This window comes from Gymnodraco acuticeps, unplaced genomic scaffold (assembly GCF_902827175.1).
Source record: "Gymnodraco acuticeps unplaced genomic scaffold, fGymAcu1.1, whole genome shotgun sequence".
In the NCBI taxonomy this organism is placed as follows: domain Eukaryota; kingdom Metazoa; phylum Chordata; class Actinopteri; order Perciformes; family Bathydraconidae; genus Gymnodraco; species Gymnodraco acuticeps.
In genome coordinates, this window is record NW_022992285.1 from 305,214 (window position 1) to 327,067 (window position 21,854).

General features: G+C 40.6%; 1 protein-coding gene across 1 annotated transcript in view; it reads left to right on the forward strand.

The window, feature by feature from the left end:
• The window catches only part of pcbp4 (poly(rC) binding protein 4), a 29,897-nt gene extending 9,413 nt beyond the window's left edge, over nt 1-20,484 (forward strand). Inside the window, 14 exon segments of the mRNA XM_034207602.1 lie at nt 1,156-1,345; nt 1,501-1,524; nt 2,853-2,885; nt 4,322-4,438; nt 7,351-7,452; nt 7,454-7,483; nt 8,814-8,942; nt 10,083-10,157; nt 11,481-11,552; nt 13,274-13,330; nt 13,411-13,486; nt 13,985-14,034; nt 17,132-17,301; nt 19,512-20,484. Of these exon segments, the coding sequence (XP_034063493.1) occupies nt 1,238-1,345; nt 1,501-1,524; nt 2,853-2,885; nt 4,322-4,438; nt 7,351-7,452; nt 7,454-7,483; nt 8,814-8,942; nt 10,083-10,157; nt 11,481-11,552; nt 13,274-13,330; nt 13,411-13,486; nt 13,985-14,034; nt 17,132-17,301; nt 19,512-19,857 (1,389 nt within the window). The 5' untranslated portion in view covers nt 1,156-1,237 and the 3' untranslated portion in view covers nt 19,858-20,484.
• The last annotated feature ends 1,370 nt before the right edge of the window (nt 20,485-21,854 follow it).

Sequence of the window (21,854 nt, forward strand, 5' to 3'; positions counted from 1 at the left end):
TGAAATGAAATAATCATCTGAGTAATCATCAATAGATAAAATAGGTGTATAACTCTAATTGAAAGCATTTGTCACATCCTTTAAAAAATCAGGAATAAAAGGAATATCTCCTTCCTTTATGTTCTGCTCATCACACAGCATCCATGGTGTACAGTAGCTATATGTGTGCATCCCATCTACTGTACTTCCCCTGTCCAGGCTGACAAATGTAAGCAAATATAAATCACGAGGAAACACGAATGATTCCATGAACTAATTATACACATCATTCTGAGACTGAGCCGCCAGGTGACTCGCACATTAATCATAATACCCAATGTCACATTACTGACATGCACGTCGCTGCTGCCACATTGTCATTCTGGGATCAACACAGATGTTCCTCATTTGCTGTCTGAGTATAAACTCTGCCCATAAGACTATTTCTCTCTCTGACTGACTGATGAAGAGGGAGTAGATAGAAGTCAGGTCCCTAAAGAAATTCCAAACATTTCCAATTTTATGAAAACTGGATTTGAATGGAATTTGATTCACTTTGTATAACACTCACGCCTGGCTTGACGGAGAGGACATACTTTATTTGTTTTTTCTACCAATTTCACTAATCACTCAACTGGCTGTGAGAGGAACTGCTTGTCAGTTAATGAAGACGCACAGATAGTGTGTTAGTCACCGATGGCAACCCACAAACTGTTAGGACCCCAAAGCTGACAATATCCTGCACACGATGGTCTTCATTATGAATTACCATCAATAGTACATCGGACTCATACTTCTATAGAAGTTCCTCACACAGATTCTTGATTTGATGTTTTTTCAAAGGCCTTTAAAAATATAGATGTATTTGATGGGGAAGAATTGTCCTTTGTTCATCTGAATGTCTTTCATCTCAAGGAATTATCATTTAGCCAACAATGCAGTTTGATACAGTATGAATATTTTCATATAAGAATTTAAAGAAAATGGCTATTTGATTAATAGTTGCACATAATGCTCAGTATGACTGAAATTCTTATGCCACGACATCAGTGAGATCTTGAGTGCAAACAATGATGTCTGTGTGAGCATGAATGCAAACGTTTGTGACTTTTGTAGGATGGAAATTCTTTTGAAAATATACAAAATGTATTTTAACTTCATTCTCTTCTCTTTCAGAGCGACACTGAAAGACACCGGAGAGCCACAGAACGAGTGCTGGCCTTGGTTTGGCTGAGTGACCAGCGACTGAGCCTTGTTCATGCGTCTCCCTGCGTGCCACTCCCACATCACTATGAACTGTGAGCAGGACTTTGCAGACGGGGGCTTGGGAGTGACCCTCACACTACGACTGCTCATGCATGGAAAGGTACGAGCCTCCGGCGCATAATATGTTTATGAGTAACTGCCTCGTTAATTACCACAAATATATAGACTTCATAAATAATGAAGCATTATATATGTTATTGCTTTTTAAAATTGAATTCAGTGTATGAAATAACCTTTATCTAATTGTTTTTTTAGGAGGTTGGAAGCATCATAGGAAAGGTAGGAATCCCTATTTGTATTCTACTACACCAGAAACTGCTGATGTTTTCAAGCATATATAACAAATACCAATTATATTGCTTTATTAGATGAGGTTTATGTTTTTTAAATGCTATTCTCTGTCTAATCTTGTTCAAATGTATCTATATTTTACATTTGTCAAAGCCAAATCCCTTTTTGATGCCTTTTATGTAGATTTATAATACACCTTTGTGGAATAATTCCTCCTTTCCATCTTGAAATCATTGCAGAGCACAAAGCTCCCTAACAAAATGTTTTGTTTTGAACATCCCCATTCTAAATGTAATTGCCCTAAACCAACCCTCTTAAGACTTTGCCACCACCCCCACCAACACATGATGCAACCCAGTAATCCATCAAACAGAAACATAAGTGCATTGACTGCAAGCCTCCTGTTGAAACTGAGCTGCAATGACATATTACTGTAGGCCCCTCGTGGGCACTTTAAGTGTCTGCTAGGAAAGGCCTGGCTGCTCTATGCTGCCTCGCTGGCTCCAGCTATAACGCCTTGTAATACAACACCTAGAAAAGACATCAATAGAAGACAGAACAGGACAAAAAAAATATGAAAGCAAGAAAATAAAGAGTGTTGGAGAGAAAGATCCCACAAAGGACTGCAAATCAAAATATCTCAAAGAAAATAGAGAAAAGAAAAATAGAGACGAGCGAGGCACAACTCAACACAGAGAGGCACTTGATCTGCAGTACTTGGACTAATAACAAGCCACTCCATCTATTTGGCAGACCTCTTCTCTTTGCTCATCAATAGAAGACACCAGAATCACAATGCACCACTTAATAATACATTTTCCTGGAGTATAAAATAAATAACAGTGTAGTAGCCAAGAGTGGGACATGATAACGTTTTTGATACGGTCAGTCAGTGGATGCATGATGGTGTGAACACAGGTGTGACAGCTTGGATGGACTTAAGCCCAAAGAAGAAAGGAGAAGAAACAATCTGAAAACCAGCAGAGGATGAGCTGCAGCGAGACACAAGTCTGACATAATGTTCATATCCCTAGCAGGAGCTCTTAACACACGCTGCATATTGAGCCATTACAGCAGGTGTACGTCCCGTTCAGACGCACAGATCCATTTGATATCTTTTTGAGACAGCAGTACAGAGATCACCGCTGCGATACATTGCACATTGAAACACAAGCTGAAATGTGTTCTGCTAAATTCAATTCTGACTTTCGTGGTTTAAAATAGCCAGTTTCACTTAGAGGCTGAGGACACCGTGATGTTTTAAATGAAGCACATTTGATCTTGTTTAAAGCTGTCCTTCATCTTCTCTTTTGCAGAAAGGAGAGACTGTGAAACGAATACGAGAAGAGGTACTGTGTCCATGATTTAGAGATTTAAAACAACAGCTTTTTATAGTCTGCATCAGTTATGCTATTTGATGTTGTTATTAAATGTGTTTCTGACTGCGTGTCAGCAAGAAATACAGCCAAAATAAGCCCTCTTCGTTCCCTGTTTCTGCTACTAAGACATGAACCGACCACATCTCGTCTTCATTTTAAGAGCAAATATAATTCAATCCCAGAAGGCCTTTAATGCTGTGTAGGCTCTCTGGCCTTGTACATTGTATGTATTAATAGTGAAGCTTAGTTCTCTCTGTATGATCTTTGAGTCTGAAAAGCATACAGAGCAGGAACATTGTCCAGATTGCCTTTTGGGCAATAACGACACCTTTTCAATTTAAATCCTCTCTCTCTCCCCATCATTGACCTACCCCTCCTGTAGCTGCCTGCTAACCAAATCCTTTATCTGTTCCTGCTTAAAACAACTTGCTTTTTCTCTTCCCCTCCATTCTCTCTTTATAAATCCCAAGGGTGCAGCCAAACTAACACCGCTTGGTTACCTCTTTGTATTAAAAAGTAATTAGGCTTACACCTTGGCTGTACATTTGATTATTTTTCTGGCTGCTAGGGTTTAATGTTGAACTTTATGAGGCAGAGGGATAAACAGGGGAACAATGAGGTCATGGGACAATGCAGCCCTGCAGAGCTGATGGATAAACCACTCACCCATGGTAGTCATCTACCCATTCATCCAGCCAGCCAGTTTTGGCCTTTTTACTTTCCAACTGTACGAGCCACCTGCTCCCCAGGCCTAACGGTCCCAGTGGGATCATGACTCACTGGAGTGACGGGAGAAATCGTCCTGAAGCTCAGAGCCTGTCTCATGTGACTTTACCTCAAGGACACAAAATGGAAGGAGAAGGGCAGGACATTTGTCATTCACTCCCCCAGAAGAAACTACATGATGTTATCAGTGTGGGATATGGGATAGGCGCTCGAGCTTTCTGTCTCACTTCCTTTTAAATCATGTCACTTGACTACTACTGTCCACAGATGTGTTGTACTGTAAGGTATATCTCTGGCCTCTTAGATGGAAACCCAACCACAAGAAGATTAAAAACAGTGTTTGATATTTTACCAAATCGGCTTGTTTGGTTTCCTGCTAAAGTTAGAGGAAAAGAACAAAACCACTCTCATGTTGTTAATGGTCTGTATATTGGTAGGTACATTCTGTAGCTGGTTAGCTAAGCCTAGCATAAAGACTGTAAGCAGGGAAAACAGCTAGCCTGGCTTTGGTGAAAGCTGAACAAAATTAACCATCAAGCACTTTCAGTAAGTTACTGCACACAGGTATTGATCTTCTCCTTTAAGTCTAAGAAAGAGAGCTTACAAGCATTTAATGCCAACTGTCAAACATGTTAATCAGTGTTGACCATTAACTGACCTTTTGACCTCTGTCCCTACAGAGCAGCGCTCGCGTAAACATCTCAGAGGGTTCCTGTCCAGAGAGGATCATCACCATCACCGGCTCCACAGACTGCGTCTTCAGAGCTTTCACCATGATCACCTACAAACTGGAGGAGGTAACGGTCCTGCATGTCACTAAATGGTGTCACATACTGGTGAAATCAGCTCATCGTGTCCATACAACTGAGCAAACATAGCACTGTGCGATTGCAAATGTCAAAGCAAGCTTTTGGAAGTTGTTTTGGAAGTCATAGTAGAGCCAAAAAGGTGAGAGATGCCATTTCACCATCATTACAAGGAACCATCTCATCTGCACATTACCACTAATGTGGTTTTATCGCCATCGATTATACTCTAAATTTAAGTGATGGAAGGAAATGCTTTAGCTTCGTTTCATAGCACTTACAGATATGAAAACGCTGCAGATGAACATTTTGGATTAGTGAATTTAGCTGCTGTTGTAATTGGAATGACGTGATGCTTGTTGTGCATTTATCCGGGAAGTTATTTGTCATATAAATGTGTTTTACTTGGCAACACAGTCCACTTGTATCAAAATCACAAATAATGCTAATGAGAAGGATTTGGATACCTTTTCATCATCTGCTAATGAGTTGTGGATGACAGGTTCTTCTTGCTATTAATCCCCATGGTGACTGTCCATCACTGCGCTAATTAATATGGTGGAATGAGAGTCGTCTTCACTCAGATTTAGCATCACAGCAGACACTGGCAACTAAACAGGTGCTCCCTGCTCAGGACGACAGCCTTCAGTAAACACACGCTGGCTAGGAGAGCAGTGCGGTATTCATTAAAGACGTTTCGCACTCACATCTTTTCAACCCTGAAACTCTTGAGTTTCCATGGCAACGTGTTGGCTGACCCACTGCGCGCCACATCCACCAAAGTTGAGTTATCGTATCTGTGACACATTTAATTAAAAACAAAGGGGGAATAATCAGCTTTTTGGCCACGGAGTATTAGACTTGGCATTTGTTTCTGTCTCAACAGTTTATGATTACACCGGCGCACTTAGTCCTTTCATTTAGCACTTGATTACTTGTGTGTGTTTCCGCCTGTTTTATGGAGGAAGCGTTCCCCAACTGCTGCCACATGATTGCAAAAACACACTCTTCAGCAATTTAAGTGATGTGATAATCTGAAACGATTTCTCCAATAACACAATACAATGCAGTAGCACTACACTGCAGTATCATACATGTATTCTGTTCCCAGGTGTCGAGTCTCAGCGTGCATGAAAGCCACATAATCTGTCCGTGTTCGTATCTCACAAGCAACACAATATGCTTGGGGGATTTAAGACCAACAACTCTTTGAATGAGAAGTGCTTGTGTCTGTTCTCGCCAATGCGCTTTGAGAGTTTGATTCTTTTTTGGCTAGGATGTCAGAGGGAAGAATGGGAACATTCATAGTTAAGATGTGGCTCGTATTTTTAGATCAAATAAAGAAAAAGAAGCCCAGAGTCTTGTGATTGCAGCGACGAGCTGCGTGCCCCTCTTGTAATGAGACGAGACGTCAAGAGCCTGATCCGCCTCACTAAATATAGACATGGAGCAAAGAGGCACAAGAGCCACGTCAAAATATGCCTTTCAAATATAAGGTTCACAGTTATTGGAAACATTATGCAGTTCCCGTCTTAAGTAAAATCCCTTGAGGCAACACATCCACACATCCACACTTTCTTAAGTCAAGCTAATTTTATAGCAAACACAAACCGTTGGAAAACAAGCTGCATGCTTTGCATTCTGTCAGACATTTTGTGGGATGAACTCTGATGGGAAGAGAGACAGCGCAGCACATTTACATTTCAAAGGTTCACAGAGACACACTGTTCATTAATTAAAAGCTCAATCTCCACCCACAGGAGAGCAGGCACAGGATGTTAGCTACCTGCACTGTGAAACCCAGCTCAGTGCGGTTCTTGATCCACATACACATCTGGATAACACATTTTTCTAAACATTTTCTTGGGCTGTTATTATCATCAGGCTTTGTCAGTCGCATATATACATTTAAACTTTATCCACTGGGAGGTTAATGTTAAATAATTTAGCAGTTACCAAACTTAAAAAACTGAAAGGATTTTTGTTTTAATTGTTTCCTTAGTGTGAGTCCAATATTCCTGTCGTTGAGAACATAAACATCCCTAAAACAGCATGGTGTTGTTTTCACATTTTTGTACAGATTAATTAAAAAAGATAAAACAACTTAATTACTGAGCTTTGGAAGAAAGCCGATTACTTAAGCTTGGGATGGAGCTTTTTCCAGTCTTAATAAAATGCTTATAGTTTCATATTTAACACGTTGATATTTTTAACTAACTTTCAGCAGGATAACAAATACACCTTTGTCCAAACTATTCCTTGATCCCCTAAACTGAAGCCTCATCTCATGGGCAAAGCAAAGCAGACTAAGCAAATTAAAATGATGTAAATAATTGTATGTTTCTGTACATCATCATATTACATTGCCTTACTTTTTGAAAAGATTTGTGGAAAGGAATACCAAGGTGAATCGGTTCAATGTGCTAGAATTGTTCAACTCAGTTCTATGCAGCTAGTGAAAATCTCAAAGCAATCAGTGCTGCGATTCATGTTCCCCTTCATGGAGAATTCAGAGTTTCACACAAGTGATTGAACATCCTTTAAAGACCCCACATCAGACTGAAATACATCTCCTATATCTGGACAGCAGCAATTGAACTCATATAATGAAACACAGAAAAACAGGAGGCTGTAGGTGCAGAGGATGGACTACTCTTAGCTTCAGCTGCCATTAACAGAATGAATTGGTTCATCTCGACCTATGAGTTTAACATCTCTTCACTCCTCATTATTGGAAATAAAAGCCTTGTTTGCCTCTGGTGGCTTTTCTCTCCCTCCATTTCCACCTTGACCTCTGCTGCCTGATCCTTCCCTCTGGGACTCTCTGTTTCTCTCTCTCTCTCCCTCCCCCCTTTCTCTATGCCGACTCTCACCACATTATATTTCCCCACATCTCTCTCCAGGACCTGACTACGCTGGTGGCCAACGGCACCATCAGCTCCAAGCCACCAGTCACCCTGCGGCTAGTCATCCCTGCCAGCCAGTGTGGCTCTCTCATTGGGAAGGGGGGGGGCAAAGATAAAGGAGATCAGAGAGGTGAGCAGCCAGAAAACAAATCTATCCCATCCGCCCTGCCCAATGCTGGAGGAACACTGAAAAATGAGGAGGACAAATGTGCTCCTGAAGAGGAGGGAATATAAACTGCAGCTCAAAGCGAGAGATATTTCATTTTCACAATTCTGTAAAAAATAAGTCATCCTGCTTGTACTAAGATCAAGCATGAAAATCTATCTAGCTCTGTGAGTATGTGAGGAACAACAGTGCTTGGAGTTAAATGCTTATGTAAGATAATATCATGCTCACAATAAAAATACTTCATGCTGATGTTTAGCAGGTATGGTGTTTACCATGTTCACCATCTTAATTTAGCTGGCTCAAATGCAAAACAAATGTCATTAGCAGCAAACCCAAAGTAGAGCTTAGATTGATGAATGTTGTTAGTTTTTTGTTTTTTTTATCCTAAACCAAATATCAGAGAACTTAACATTTTCACCTAAAGACGGTTCCAGAGAAAATCTCTTACAATTCATACTCATGAATGTCTGAACACCAATTCACGTCAATACATCCAGCAGTAGTTCAGATATTTCCTTCTAGACCAAAGTGGTAATATCTGCACTTAGGTTGGCACCATAGTGAAATTGTATTTGGACTATTAAGGCAGGAAGTTAGTGAGACAATGCGGTACGGAAAGAACACTTAGCACAACAAGCAGTATGACTCAGCAATGGCAACTTTGAAAGGAAAAATTTCAGGCCCAGTTGAAACATCAGGATTAAACATATCAGATCTGTTGCCAGAGACATCTGACACTATAACTTTAGCGATGTACCCAACTACAAATAGTATCTCTCTCATTTTAGACTTTACCTTCACTGGCAATAGCATCCAGTGGATTTTCTGCGGTTAGATGGATTTTCTCGCTGTGTTCATAACCCAAATTAGTTTCAGTTACGGATGTGTTTTGTTTGTTTGGTTGCCACAGGACACATGCTCACTTACACTTGGATCTTGTGATATGTTTGGTTCAACAAAATCCCCAAAAAACCCTGCAGTCTGATAGAGACATCAGTAAATGTAGATACATCTTTAAAAGCACTCCTTGCCTGCAGACATGCTTTATCATGAATATATCAGCTTAAATTGAGAGAATGATGTCTGCTGACCATAAGTGACTTTTCATTTATCTCTAACCTGACAGGATTTGATAATAAAAATACAGCAGCATGGTTGGTCTTAGTCAGTAAAAGAGAAGTGATATAAGGTCAGTGTAGCCAGCAGGGTGGGAGTCATGGCAGAGTAATAACAGCTTGTCTTATCTCTGGAATCAAACTAATCCTTCTTTTAAAACCCCTATCATTTGCAGAGCACCGGAGCTCAGATACAGGTGGCGGGGGATTTGCTGCCCAACTCTACAGAGCGAGGGGTGACGATATCTGGGAATCAGGAGTCTGTAATCCAGTGTGTCAGACTCATCTGCACAGTAATCCTGGAGGTAGGAAGCTCACTATTCCTCTATTTATTCCACATACCCACACCTAGCTGACATGTTGTCAGGGCTCTGCTGCTGTAGCTACGGGAGGTAAATAATTGCTGTTGATATGCATGTTTCATTGCACTGCAGCTGCAATTAATGATGCATTTTTAGTAGTCTGTCTTCCTTGTTATGTAATGCTACCTTTAACTAGAATCAACCCGCTTGTGAACACGGATTCCACAGTATTTCCTATCATCTAACATAGGAAATCGCTCAAAATAATAAATAATACACGCCCTCTTACACTATGCGAGACATTGAATGAAGTCGAAAAGGTGCTGCTCTCAGGTCAGAGCTGTTGGGGAGGACTCTAAGCTGCCAACACAAAACAAACTGGCCTGTAGCAATATCTGTGCACCTTTAGACAACAGCTCTCTTGAGAAAATCGAGGAGATGAGAGAAAAACAACCCCAAGCACAGTTTCTCCCTGTGTGTTCATGGAAGTGCACAAGTCCTTTTTGTTTTAGCATTGCAGCTGGACCTGACTGACTAATTGCTAGTTTGATCCAGTTTTGCAGGGCTTTCTTCAAAGGCTTGGTTTCATTGGGATTCTGTACCAGCAGCTTCTTGCTTTTGGCTCCAAGATTTAAATTATGCAGAGTTATACAAAGAATTTGCTGTGACTACTTCCGCACAAAATATGCTCTACATTCTGAAGCCAGAAACGGTTACGCCAATAGTGCAGTTATACTTGATAAGATATACGGTGTTGTGCACTCGGTATAATCTCCTTTCTCATTGGTGTTTGAATTACATTTTACCTACAAATATCTCCTTGTCCATGGATGCGTGTTTTATTGCGAGGGACACTGCAGAGCCAGCCGCTCCGAGGCAAACTGAAACTCAGAGCTATTATCCACTGCTTCAATTATTCAATGAATGACTAATATTATCAAAAGGAAAACAAGGAAGGGAATAATGTATGTGTCATTAGCAGTTAAGTTCATCATTAATTGTAATGTACCAGAGTTGCACACCATTTGCACTTAGTGTCTCACTCTTTCACTTAATTGCTATATTCATTTGAGTCAATGTGAGTTTATTCCTGAGATTTATGATGAAGTTTTATTACAACTTGTTTTGTTTCTGACTCCTTAGTCTCCCCCGAAGGGTGCCACTATCCCCTATCGACCAAGCCCTTCACCAGCTGCCCTCCTCATCGCAGGGAACCAGGTGAGAGATTTTACTGCATGTTGGGTAGCTTATAAATGATAGACTAGCACAGTTATTCTCCAGCTGTTTGGTGAATCTCGTTTTAGGGCCATAGAAGCTTTAGAGGCGGGTAAAGGTTAGACTGTCGCTTACAAGATATAAAAAGAGAAGTTCAACAAAATATGATGATCCTTCTCTTGTGTGTCCTGCTAATACTGTCAGAAAACTCTTTATTTTGTTGCAGTTTTAGCCAAGTGTAACTTCAATGTTTAATTTGCGTAACATATATTCATGTAAAAGGTACAATGATACATTTTAGCCTGATTTTCACTTATGTTTCCAACACTAAATATAGTTTTTGAAGTCCATCCAAAGGTTGTAAGGCATTTCAATCAAAACAAATGGCAGTTGTGCTAGACAAAGAAAAGGGAGAACTTTGACCTGCTTGTGGATTTAAATAAATGCCTGTACAAGAGCCATTGCGCTCGCATATCTGAAATGTTTGAGAACAACTGGATTAGCATTGGGGTGCTGACACTCTCACCTTCCCGATTCAAATCAAACTACAAATGATAATGGGAAGGTATTAACGATTAAGTTCTTGGCTCAAACTAGGAAAACAAGACTAGGTGCTTCCTGTTGGGGGTGAGGGTGTTTATTTTGTGAGTGAGTGTAGGGTTGAGTGGTATAGATGTTGCTGTTTGAGAAGGGATAGATACCCTATAGATACCACCCCCCCCCCCCCCATGGAGCAAGTCACAAGATTAGCAAGTGAGACTGGAGACCTGCCGTCGGCTCTGGCTGTAGCAAGAGTCAGATTTTCTGCATAGCTGTCAGCAGTTCTGACAGTGTTTGTGCTGCCTCAGACTCTGGTCAATTTACGGAATGGCTTTGTGTTTTTGAAATTCCCAATAATAAGCTATCAAATTAAACCCGGGTGAGGTCCTAGTCACTGGGAGATGGCTTTAATGAAGGCAGCGCTGTGATGAGGGATGTTTGTATAATTTGTCAGAGGAGAAAATGAAGTGGAATGGGAAAAGGGTGTGCGGATGAGTCATGGGCTATAAGCCTGTTAGGTGTAATAGAGTGTCAGAAAAGCAGCCTGGAGAGCCTATCTCAGACCAAATATGATCCGTGGCAAAAGAAAAAGGGGAAAAATATGTAATTGGGCGTTTTTATTCATTATTTTACATTACATTTACCATGGATTTCAGCTGGTGGGAGAACATTTACACTCAATAATCACTCTTCCATTGCAATAATAATGACTGTCTGGACTTATAAACATGAAGGTATTTCAATAATGTGCTATTTTTACTTTTTCCTTCTCTTGTGTGTTTGTAGGTGTATGAAGCGTCAGAATATGCACCCCACCCTATGTACTCCGTCACCCAAGGTGGCCTGGACCTCCAGCAGGTAACTGGACACTCATTAAGGTCTCCATTCTGAATATAAAATCTAAAAGATCTGTCTGGAAGCTGGTCTTAAACTCCATCGCAGAGAGCCTTTCATGGCTGTGAAGATCTGATGATTGTGTGCTATGTCCACATTTACACAGTCTCTCTGGCTCGAGGTATTAAAAACAACAGCTGAGTGTAAGCTGCAGCTATTGTTCTACCCTGTCATTAGAGCTATAACCTCTCCTGAAACACGATGCCATGACACACCACCAACACAGTCTCTTTTTTAGCCCTACTGAGCTCTGCACCAGAAACATTTCGGCTTTAGGAAAACACTCCAATGACAACAGATACTGTCCTGATATCAAAAGGGATACAGCAATCTCTGAAAAATCAGCCTAAGACTGGAAAAGAATGTAATTGTGGGTAATGAAATATAAAGATGTTATGATTTAGATCAGTCATGCTGTAAATTGAAAGATTATTGCTACTAATTTGTGGTGTGTTTCTGCTTTCCTTTAAAAAGCCCTAATGTACTGATGCATTATAATGACATGTTTATGACCATAAGGGCTGGTAATAGAATCCAGACAGCTGGCGTCAGGCAGAATTGAGTTAGAATGGATAGACAGATGGATGGATAGAAGGATATATGGTTAAAGTGAGAATCAATGGGTGGAGTCAGAGAAAATAGGGGTTAGCATATGTGAGTCTGCATTGTTTAAGAAAATGGGGGGATGGGGGATGGCTGCAGGTAGAAATAAAATGTTGCAGGCAACAAGCATGAGTGCACAAATACTTTTTGAGTAATAAATGTTTTTAACAAGTCCTTTCTAAAAAAGGGTTGAATCACCTTAATTACAGAAACAATTATATATTTTTTGTATAGCTTAATATAGCTTTTGTGTCCCTGTTTTGGAGGGTTTGTTGCCATCCCAATACACTGAAGGTGTTCAGTTTGAGGTCCTGAAGATTCTTAGCTCAAACTTGATAAATGAAAAAAATCAAATGTCCTGATTTTTTTAGGATTTGATTATAAAGACGATTTTCTATTTAATAACATTTAAACCATGGTTTTGCATTTTCTCTGTATCTGTTATTGATGTTGACGTTTTTGTTTGTAATGCTGCACTACTGCTCCCAAATCCAAAAGAGTAATTTCTCTGGGGTATAGAAATGTAACATGTCTACTCCAATACTTTTCGGCCAAATAAAACTGGTACAGAATAGTGTATTAACGATGCTAACTTTTTGTATTTTTAAGTGATTTTACAATTATTATTGTTATTTTCAAACATGAAGCAGTGGCACTGATCGTGCTGGTCCAGTTTCAGAGACAAATAGTCCGTAACTGTTCACACTGAAGTCTGTGGTTTATTCAGTATAACAGGGACACTGTGTGTTTGGAAAGATATGTTCTTGTTCAATCTTTTATATGTTATTTTTAACACTGCTCGAACCACAAGAAAATGGAATTCACCTTTATTGTACTTGGGTGGAAGCAGAAATCTCAGAGACAGATAAATCAAAGCCTGGAAAGATAAAACCAAAACCTATGGTACCAGCATTGGAAGAAAGAGGAGTAAATCAGAGAGTATAGTGTACAGTCAGTTCAGAGCAAAACTATACAAACCCGTATTTCTCTTATCCTATTATGTATTGACAGCACTTCCATTAAGAGGATGCAGATGTATTGCCTGTGAATAATGTTTTATTGCTGTGATTTATCTAATACAGAACGCTGTCTTTCAGGCCTACACTTTGCAAAACCAATATGGCATTCCACACTCAGAGGTACAGTATTACCGTTATAATGTCATATCAAATGTGTAGTTTGTGTTTAACTGCATTAAGTTCTGCTTTCTCTCTTACAGATGGCTAAGCTTCATCAGCTGTCAATGCAGCAAGGCCTGAGCCCTATGGCCCAGCCTGCTTCATCTATCATGCCTGGTAAAGCCCTAACAATAGTCACTATTTGCTCTGGATTGTATCCCAATCCTCTGACAGTCAAGCAAATAGATAAATCATTTAATAGTTTGCAATTAAAAAAAGCTACTCCATCTGTAACCTGTCATAGATTTTCAACTTGCCTTTGACCTGAGGAATAAAGGCGTGCAGTCATTAGCTGCACTGATAATGTGCTTGTGTCAGTGAGGAAGGAGGAGACACGCCTTTATAGCTCCCACATAGAAACTATTAAGTGAAATGATACGTTCAGCAGAGTCAGAGAATTCGGAGATGGAAAAGAATGAGTGTCGTGTTAAACATCAGGCCATTAAAATGGAAATTAACTGCTTTATTATATCTTGCAGTTCCCTGCTCAAAGGGTTTTTCTAGCAAATAACTGCCAAATTGTGTGGCTTCACTAACCAAAAAGGAGTTGAATGAATATTAAAATGCATGATATGTCAATTGTATTAATTCGACGCCTGCATTTTCTCTCATCAGGGATGGACTCCAACTCTCAGACATCTCAGGAGCTGCTTATTCCCAATGATGTAAGCAGAAGCAAGTTTTTATTATTTCTGTTTTCGTATTTTCCCATCTGAACAACGAGAAAAACAAGAGCAAATCAGCGCTCCTCTCACATGAACACAGCGCAGGAGCAGGTGACTTTGGATGCGGTTGCTGCAACTGCAAAGATGGCGGATGTGACTTCAAAGAGATGAGAGACATGTTGGCAACTTACTAATTATCCTCATTATTCTAACCTCAGACTAACCCAAGGTTAAAGGGATTCTGAGCTGATATGGATCCTTTTGCATTATTGTCTGTGCTGCAGTTGCAGTGTCTTAGATTGACTCCCATGAGTGCTCAGTAAATCCTCTCATGTTCCCTGACCTACTTAGAGGCTGTCTGCTGTCAAAACAGCCAATAAGAAAACAGACAAAGATCCTTTTCCTCTTCACTTAGCCTCCGCCAGGGTTTGATGAAACGTCTCTCAAATCTGAGAGAAGAAATCACGATGCAGAAATGTACTTCAAAATAAAGACGGACTACATTTCCCTTCCGATGAGCACTAGCTTTGCATTTGCTTGGTTTGGACAGAGAGCATTTGTCTATTAATTGTAATAATTTGCATCCTAATGGTTTTATTTGGTAAAAAATGAAAGAAAGCTCTCTTTTAAGAGAAATGTATAATGAAAGCATTTAGGATTTAGGAAGTAATGTGCAGGCATTATATCAAGTATAAAAACATAACCACATTAATCCATAAGAATTAATGCTGCAAAGAAAATTAAGGATAAGGCTGGCATTTATTCTGTATTTTTTATCACCGTCAACAAATCCTGTGAAAATGTGTTTCTCAATGACTGCCTCAAGCTTATTACTTCCTAACGAGGATGTAAATCTTTAAAATCAGGTCACAGACTAGGGTATCATTTTTTTAAAAGGCTACGGAATTTCCTAAAACAGCCAGGCCCTGTCGTTTTTAGTGAACATTTCTCAACCTGGAGTAGACTGAATAACGCATTTGCTGGGACTATTTTTCAACTGCAGATTTATACCCGCCTGAGTATTTACAGCAGCAGGATGGTGTGTGTGGGAATGACTCAAAAATAAACTACAGCTAAGATATGTAACCCAGTGCAACAGTGTATCTCACTGGTGTGTTTTCATATTTTTGTAGGTCTTTTCATTGATTTGTTCAATTTTGATTTTGTTCTTATCTTTTAAACTGTCTTGGAATTCACTTCAAAACACTACTTCAATTACACATATTGGTAAAGAAATATCCCAGACTAAATAATTGTTTTACTTTGCTGCCTATGTTGTGCAATAGAGAGAAAATAAGAAAGGATTGATTGATTAGATTTTCACTGTACTGTATAGAATATAGCCACGACCCTTCAACAGCATTTCTAAAATGTCTGAAGGCTTTTTTAACCTAGCAAACCCCCACATATCCAGTGGCACAATGCATGAGGGAAATGAGGGACTCCAGCGCTATATGTGACAGGGACAGCTGTAAGCCCCAGCCATTGTTCCAGAAGAGAGGACTTATAACCATGACTGAGTCTCCTCAGCCCTCCGTCCCCCCTCAGGCCGGCCACACAATCCTGCTCTGTGCTCACACCAAACGCAGAAGGAGACTTGTGCGCACACACACACACACACACACACACACACACACACAGATGCATTGAGAAATTGCTTACACCAAGTCAGCAGTATGTACAGTACTTCTGCGCGAGGAAGATTTAGCCGGAAGAGAAATGGCTTTGCCCTAACCATCCCATCGCTCTTCCTGTGTCCTTTCAAAAGACTGCCTCAGCAGGAACTAAACAATATGTTGGCCACTTTTAGTTGAAGCCTAGGAATATAGTGCAGCAATAATGGTATTAAAATGCTCGTGAAAAAATAATCAACACTGCAAGCATACCTGCGGTGTCTCCTGTGTCATTTAGGTCTGGGTGCATTGTTTTAAGGTTGTTGAGACAGGAATGCTGTTGTCTGAGGTCATGCACACCAAAGTGGGTGAGCTGTTGACAGCTGGTGTCTATTGACAGCTGGTGTAAAAGGCCAGAGTCCTGTGGAGATTCTTGGTCTCAGTGGGAGGGACACGTTATCTGTGATTTGAGGTGTGTTGTGGCCATTGTCTCTAGAGTTGCTCTTTAGGCTGGCTGCTCCCCCCCCACCCCCCACGGATAACTGCTGAGCCAATAATAGCCAGGCGGACCAACCAGGTCGCTGTGTGACAAATCAGACATTGTGGAACAGGCTGCTTACTTCTCAGGAAAGGAATGTGAAATCCAGGGTCGAGTGCAGCACCATGTTTGTGTGTGTGTTGTGTATTCCTACCTACGTCAGTCCCTGCTAAGCTGCCAGCACACATGCATACTACAAGTACTCCATCACTGTCTGTCCCACTCACTATATATCTGGCAGCCTAACCATGTCACTGAGCCCTGACACCCTCAACTTGAGCTGATACGCAGCCCCCGAGCTTTGGCCCTGTTCAACATCTATTGTCGCTCATAGACGGGGGTTGCGTAATGAAACCAGAACAAAAGTGATAATGTATTTGGGAATGCAATAAAACTCATGTCATCGTCTAATCTACTTTCAGCAGAGAGATAGCTGAAGCCCACTGTATGTTATATATTTGAATCATTTTCCCATTATGTTTTCCATTAGTGAGGAGATGCATCTAGCTGGCATGTGTTTGGGAAGTGATTTGTTTGGGAAGTCATCACCACTCTGAGGAATCAATAACCTTTTAGCCACTCAGATTAATGAGAGGCAAATGTGCCTCCCCTCGTCTCTTTTACCGGTGCTCACGCAGTAGCAATTAAGGGAGACTCCGGGGGAAAAAAAGCGCTTTTGACATGAATGATGGATGACCAATCCACTGAAGACAATGTAATGCAATATTCGAAGTGGTCTGCATTATTCCAGACCAACAACAGCACACACTCTTTATTGTTCGAGTGTTTTTGCTTTTGGCCTTTTCGTCTGAATCAATTTCATCGGCATTTCAACTACAATAACAAAAAGCCGCTATCAGTATGTCTTATTGAACTATTATCTAGTAAGGCATATCTCTTTTCCCCTCAAATTAACTTATCCATCTTTGCCTCTGTTCTTTTACAGCTGATCGGCTCGATCATCGGCCGTCAGGGCACTAAGATCAACGAGATCAGGCAGGTGTCGGGAGCCCAGATAAAGATTGGCAGCCAGCTGGACGGGACGAGTGACCGTCATGTCACCATCACAGGAACACCGGTCAGCATCAACTTGGCCCAGTACCTCATTACCTCCTGGTAAGGCCCAGTGTACAGCCATCTCATAATGAATCACTACATGTGCAGCCCTGAGAGAAAGACATTGGTTTAAAAGGATCAAAGGTCACGCTGTGTAGAGTCATAAGTGATAATGAGGTATATCCTGTGCAGCTGGTAATTGGACTCAGGGGAATGACAAGGAGCCTGGGTGTATTGTAAGACAGAAAAGCAGTGTCTTGTTGGAATTCAGTTTTAACATCGCAGCTCTGGCATCTTTTTCTTAATTAACTTTCCCAATATGTAGAGATCATATTAATGCTATGCGAAATTAAGTCTTAGAGTAAATCATTGAAGAACAGGTGACAGAATAATCTGCACTTATACAGTAAGTAGTCAATACGAATACAATTGGTCAGAAAATAATAATAAAAAGGTGAAAATACATAAATGGTGCAGCACATTTTCACAGTAAAAAGAATATTTACTGCATATTATGTTTCTTTCTTCTGTTATTACAATGAGACCAGGCTTCATAGAACTTCCCTTGGTAATTACGAGTCCTTGCTATTAGAGAGTCAAAGGAGGCAATTCACTGTCATTAATTTGAACTATTCATCAAATCAGGTTCTGACTGACTACTCTATTACTTCACGTGGGAATAAACCCTGTAGAAAAATAAATATGCCTCCTAAATTACACAGCTGGGGAGATTGTGGCAATTTATGATTTATGTAACCCTGATACAATACTTTGGCGTTTTCCAGCCTGTGCACACAATTACACAAACATAAAAGAAGACAACATTTGAGACAATTAAACAAAAATGATCCAATAAATAAAATAGTTATGAACACAATGGCAGGGGTGATACGAACTTCATTATTAAAGCACATTTATAAACAACCTGACACTCGCATAATAGTATAAAACATCACCAAGCAGACAGCACATAGATGTCTTAAACTCTATGTGCCGCACCAACACATAGAGCAAAAGAGAGCTGCACGGTTTATAAACAATCTTCAGAAGGCCTACACAAAACACGACTGAGTTCTCCTTGTTGAACTCACCTGAATGGGAGTTGTGTGCACCGCTAACTCCTCCTCAATCTGCTCCAGGATTAATTTATCAGTTTGTTGGCCTATTCAAACAGACCAGCCCAGTATGTCAACACACCTCACTGCAGGTAAAGGTTCCTGAGTGAAAACATTATAATCTGGAGGATCCAGGTGCCATTAGGAATGAGCATTTAGCCACATCAATCGCGCACAAAGTAACATTGTGGATGCCATGTTTGAATGTCACCTAACGTGCTAGCAGGGTGGAGCGGTTCATTTATGCGTTTATTAAATAGTTAAAAAGTACAAGTATTCACATCATAATATACAAGTACAAGTAGTATAAAAGTAGTCATGCAGAATTTCAGAATATTGTTTATGATTTATTTATCAATATTTCAATTATACTGCATTCATCCTTTTAATGAAGCAACTGTGAAAGAGGGTGCTTATCTTTTCTAATACAGGCTACGCTACATGCTAGGCGATATTATTTTTAAATTTCCAATAGGCTTTCCATGGGTCCCATTTTTTAAGTTTGACTGGTGTACAATGCTAAATCGAGTACACTTCACTGATTTAGCATTCCACTTTTGTTATTTTTGTTAACTGCCTGACTCACAATGTTTTAAATTAAATCTTAAGCTTTAAAATCTCTGCAGCAGACCAGAGAAATCTTATTTGACATTCAACTAATTTAGTTTCTTGTCAAGACATGACGGCGCCTTCAACACCCAAAATAAAACTTTTTAGGCAACAGTTTGTGGACCTCTTTATACCTGCATGGGTTGGACATATGCTAGCCGTTACTAATGTGTCTTGAGCCTCTAGCCTCAAGCAGAGATGAGGAGGGGGCTGTAGAGGTTTGATAAACTCACTTTTTTTCTAATGCCACATTTGTCCTTCAAACTTGAAGTTTCCAGCCCTAACCAACACTCATGTGACATCATTTGGGGCAATTTATTAGATGTTCTCCCTTTTAAGCGACAAAAGGCTCTATTCAGCTTCTTTCACATATGCAGTAAGACTCCCCATGACCAAGACTGATGTGTACAATTGGAGGTTTTCCCCCTTCAAACATTTCCAGGAGCTTCAGCCAGTGTTGTAGCAACAGTATAATCCTCTAATCTTCATTCTCTCTCATTTCTACATGTCTCCCTGTCCTCCCTACTCCTATTTCTGCCCTTATAGTTTAGAGACAGCCAAATCCACAGCCCAGGCAGCCGGCATGGCAGCGCCAGTCGACCTCAACATGGCCTTCACCCAGCAAGCCTCCCCAGCTGCCTCCCCCGCACCCACCCTGGCCACCATGGGCGCCCTGACTCAGGCTCATATGCTGGGTAACCCATACGGTGCCATGCCGCTCTCCGGCCTGTTGGGGATGAAGTCTGTACCCTTTCTGACTCTATCCAGCCCCGGCCCCACTGTAGCCGTCTCCGCAGCACCCTCCCACTCTACTCTGGCCGCCTACACCGCCAAAATCTCCTCAGCCAACTGCATCAAAAAGCCAGAGAGACAGAAGTTTGCTCCTTACTGATGCAGCCTCTGGGTTCCGTGTCTGAAGAGTCAGATGAAGGACAGCTGCAGTGTTCTTCCACAAAACGCCTGATGTAGCCATATCCGCTGGCAGAGATGCTCTTGACTTTTGTTCTTTGATGCACCACCAGAGAAGAGACCAATGGAGATGTGGATAAAGCTTTTAAAAGTTATTTACGGTTATAGATCATTTGTGAGTTTCCCATGAATTGATGGACTGCTTTCATCGCCACCTCATCACTGTTATTGATCACACAAAAAAAAGGGCTGGAACCTCACCTGAGAAACACATGTTTAAATCCCAGTTTTCACATGTGTATTTCATGTTAGATATCAGCTTTTAAGTATTTATCCTTCAATACATTTGTAAATTATACTCAGATGAAAAATGCTCTACTGTATGATGCTTTTCTACAATGTCTATGTTTGCTTCTTGAAGTTTTGATGAACATTTGTAAATGTCTGGGGGGGTTGGGAATTTTTGTTTTTTATTAATCTGTGCTATGGTACTGTACTTTACTGTTCAGTGTTATGTTAATTTTGTTGGATTTTATTTTGAATGTGCAACTTGTTTAATCTTTATTTATTAGTATTGTTTCATTTATTAAAAGTCTTTTTTTTCCTGATGTATTTGTCTTTGTCTTATTTGTTGCACACTGGTGCACAAAAGGCTGCCCATCTGTTCATTCGCTTCACAGACATTCAGAGAGTAGACACAGCCCTTGAACTTGTGTCAAATTAATGTTGCAGCACAATAACACTGTGGACACAAAGAGATGCGGTGCCAGATCCTAGTTATTTTTTATTTTCTTCCAAACAGAGGCTGGACGGCAGCTTGTCATTCCACTTGCTATAATTGATGAGAGATGCTTTTCACATTACTGTGCCCTTGTGCCCCAAACAATAACAGCACAATGACACGATGCAACCCCAGAAGGGGGAAGAGCTCTGCCCGCATTCCACAGTATCCATTCCATAGTATCAACATGCATGGAGGTGCACAAAAACAGATCCAGTGTGGAGAGCATACTATACACAACTCACTCACTGTCCCTGAAGACAAAATAGGGTGGGAGTTTGCGATTAAAAAAGATAAGGAGCATTAAAAGAGAGGGAGAGAAGACAGTAATGCCGTAAAAATGAAATCCAGTATCTGCATCAGCATGCGCCACAGCATCATCACAGCGAGGCAGCGAGGATCCTTTCATCCTAACTTCTCTTTTTTTCTGTGACTGCATCATGGATATGCAAGACACGGAGAGTGCACACTCCTCATTGTTACCAAAGACATTTCAGAGGGAAAAAAGCCACAGCTGCATGCATACAACTTCAGTGTTATTCAACTGGAGTCCAACGAGCTGCAAGGCTAAAACACGGAGAAGTCTTGAAATTCTTCTTTCATCTTTTGTCGTGAAAGGCCGTTTGTATTTATCTGTCTTCTCACTCTGACACTTCAACATTTGAACGGCAAAGAAAATATAATAAACAGCCCTAATGCTGCTAAATAAGCTCAAATATAATTATTCACCTTCAGCTATTCTACTTTGATGAAATTTTCAGTGCTTTATTTCCAAACAGATTAGATACGGATTCTTTCTTATCATCCTACAGGAGTTATTAATGGGTCACTTGTGCCACCTGCAGGCCACACATCACTTCTCATTACTAAGATGGTGTCAACAGACAGTGAAGCAGATCCATGATCAGGATATTTGCTGGAAGATCTGTTAATATAACCTCACATTTGTTATATAGACCACATTTATTTATTTATATAAAACATCCCCCTAAACTAACGCTGCATTATCATATATCACATTAAAGGAAATGCTGCATTTAAATATCAAAGTAACGTTAGTGACAGTCTGAGGCTTGTGCTTGGGGGGGGGGGGGGGGGCGGGGGCAGGGTCCTGAGCTGTCACTGCACTGACAAGTTCTCTCTTTTTTTAAACATTGTTCTTCTTCTGTGGTGGACCCAAGGGTTGTGCGAGATGTGGT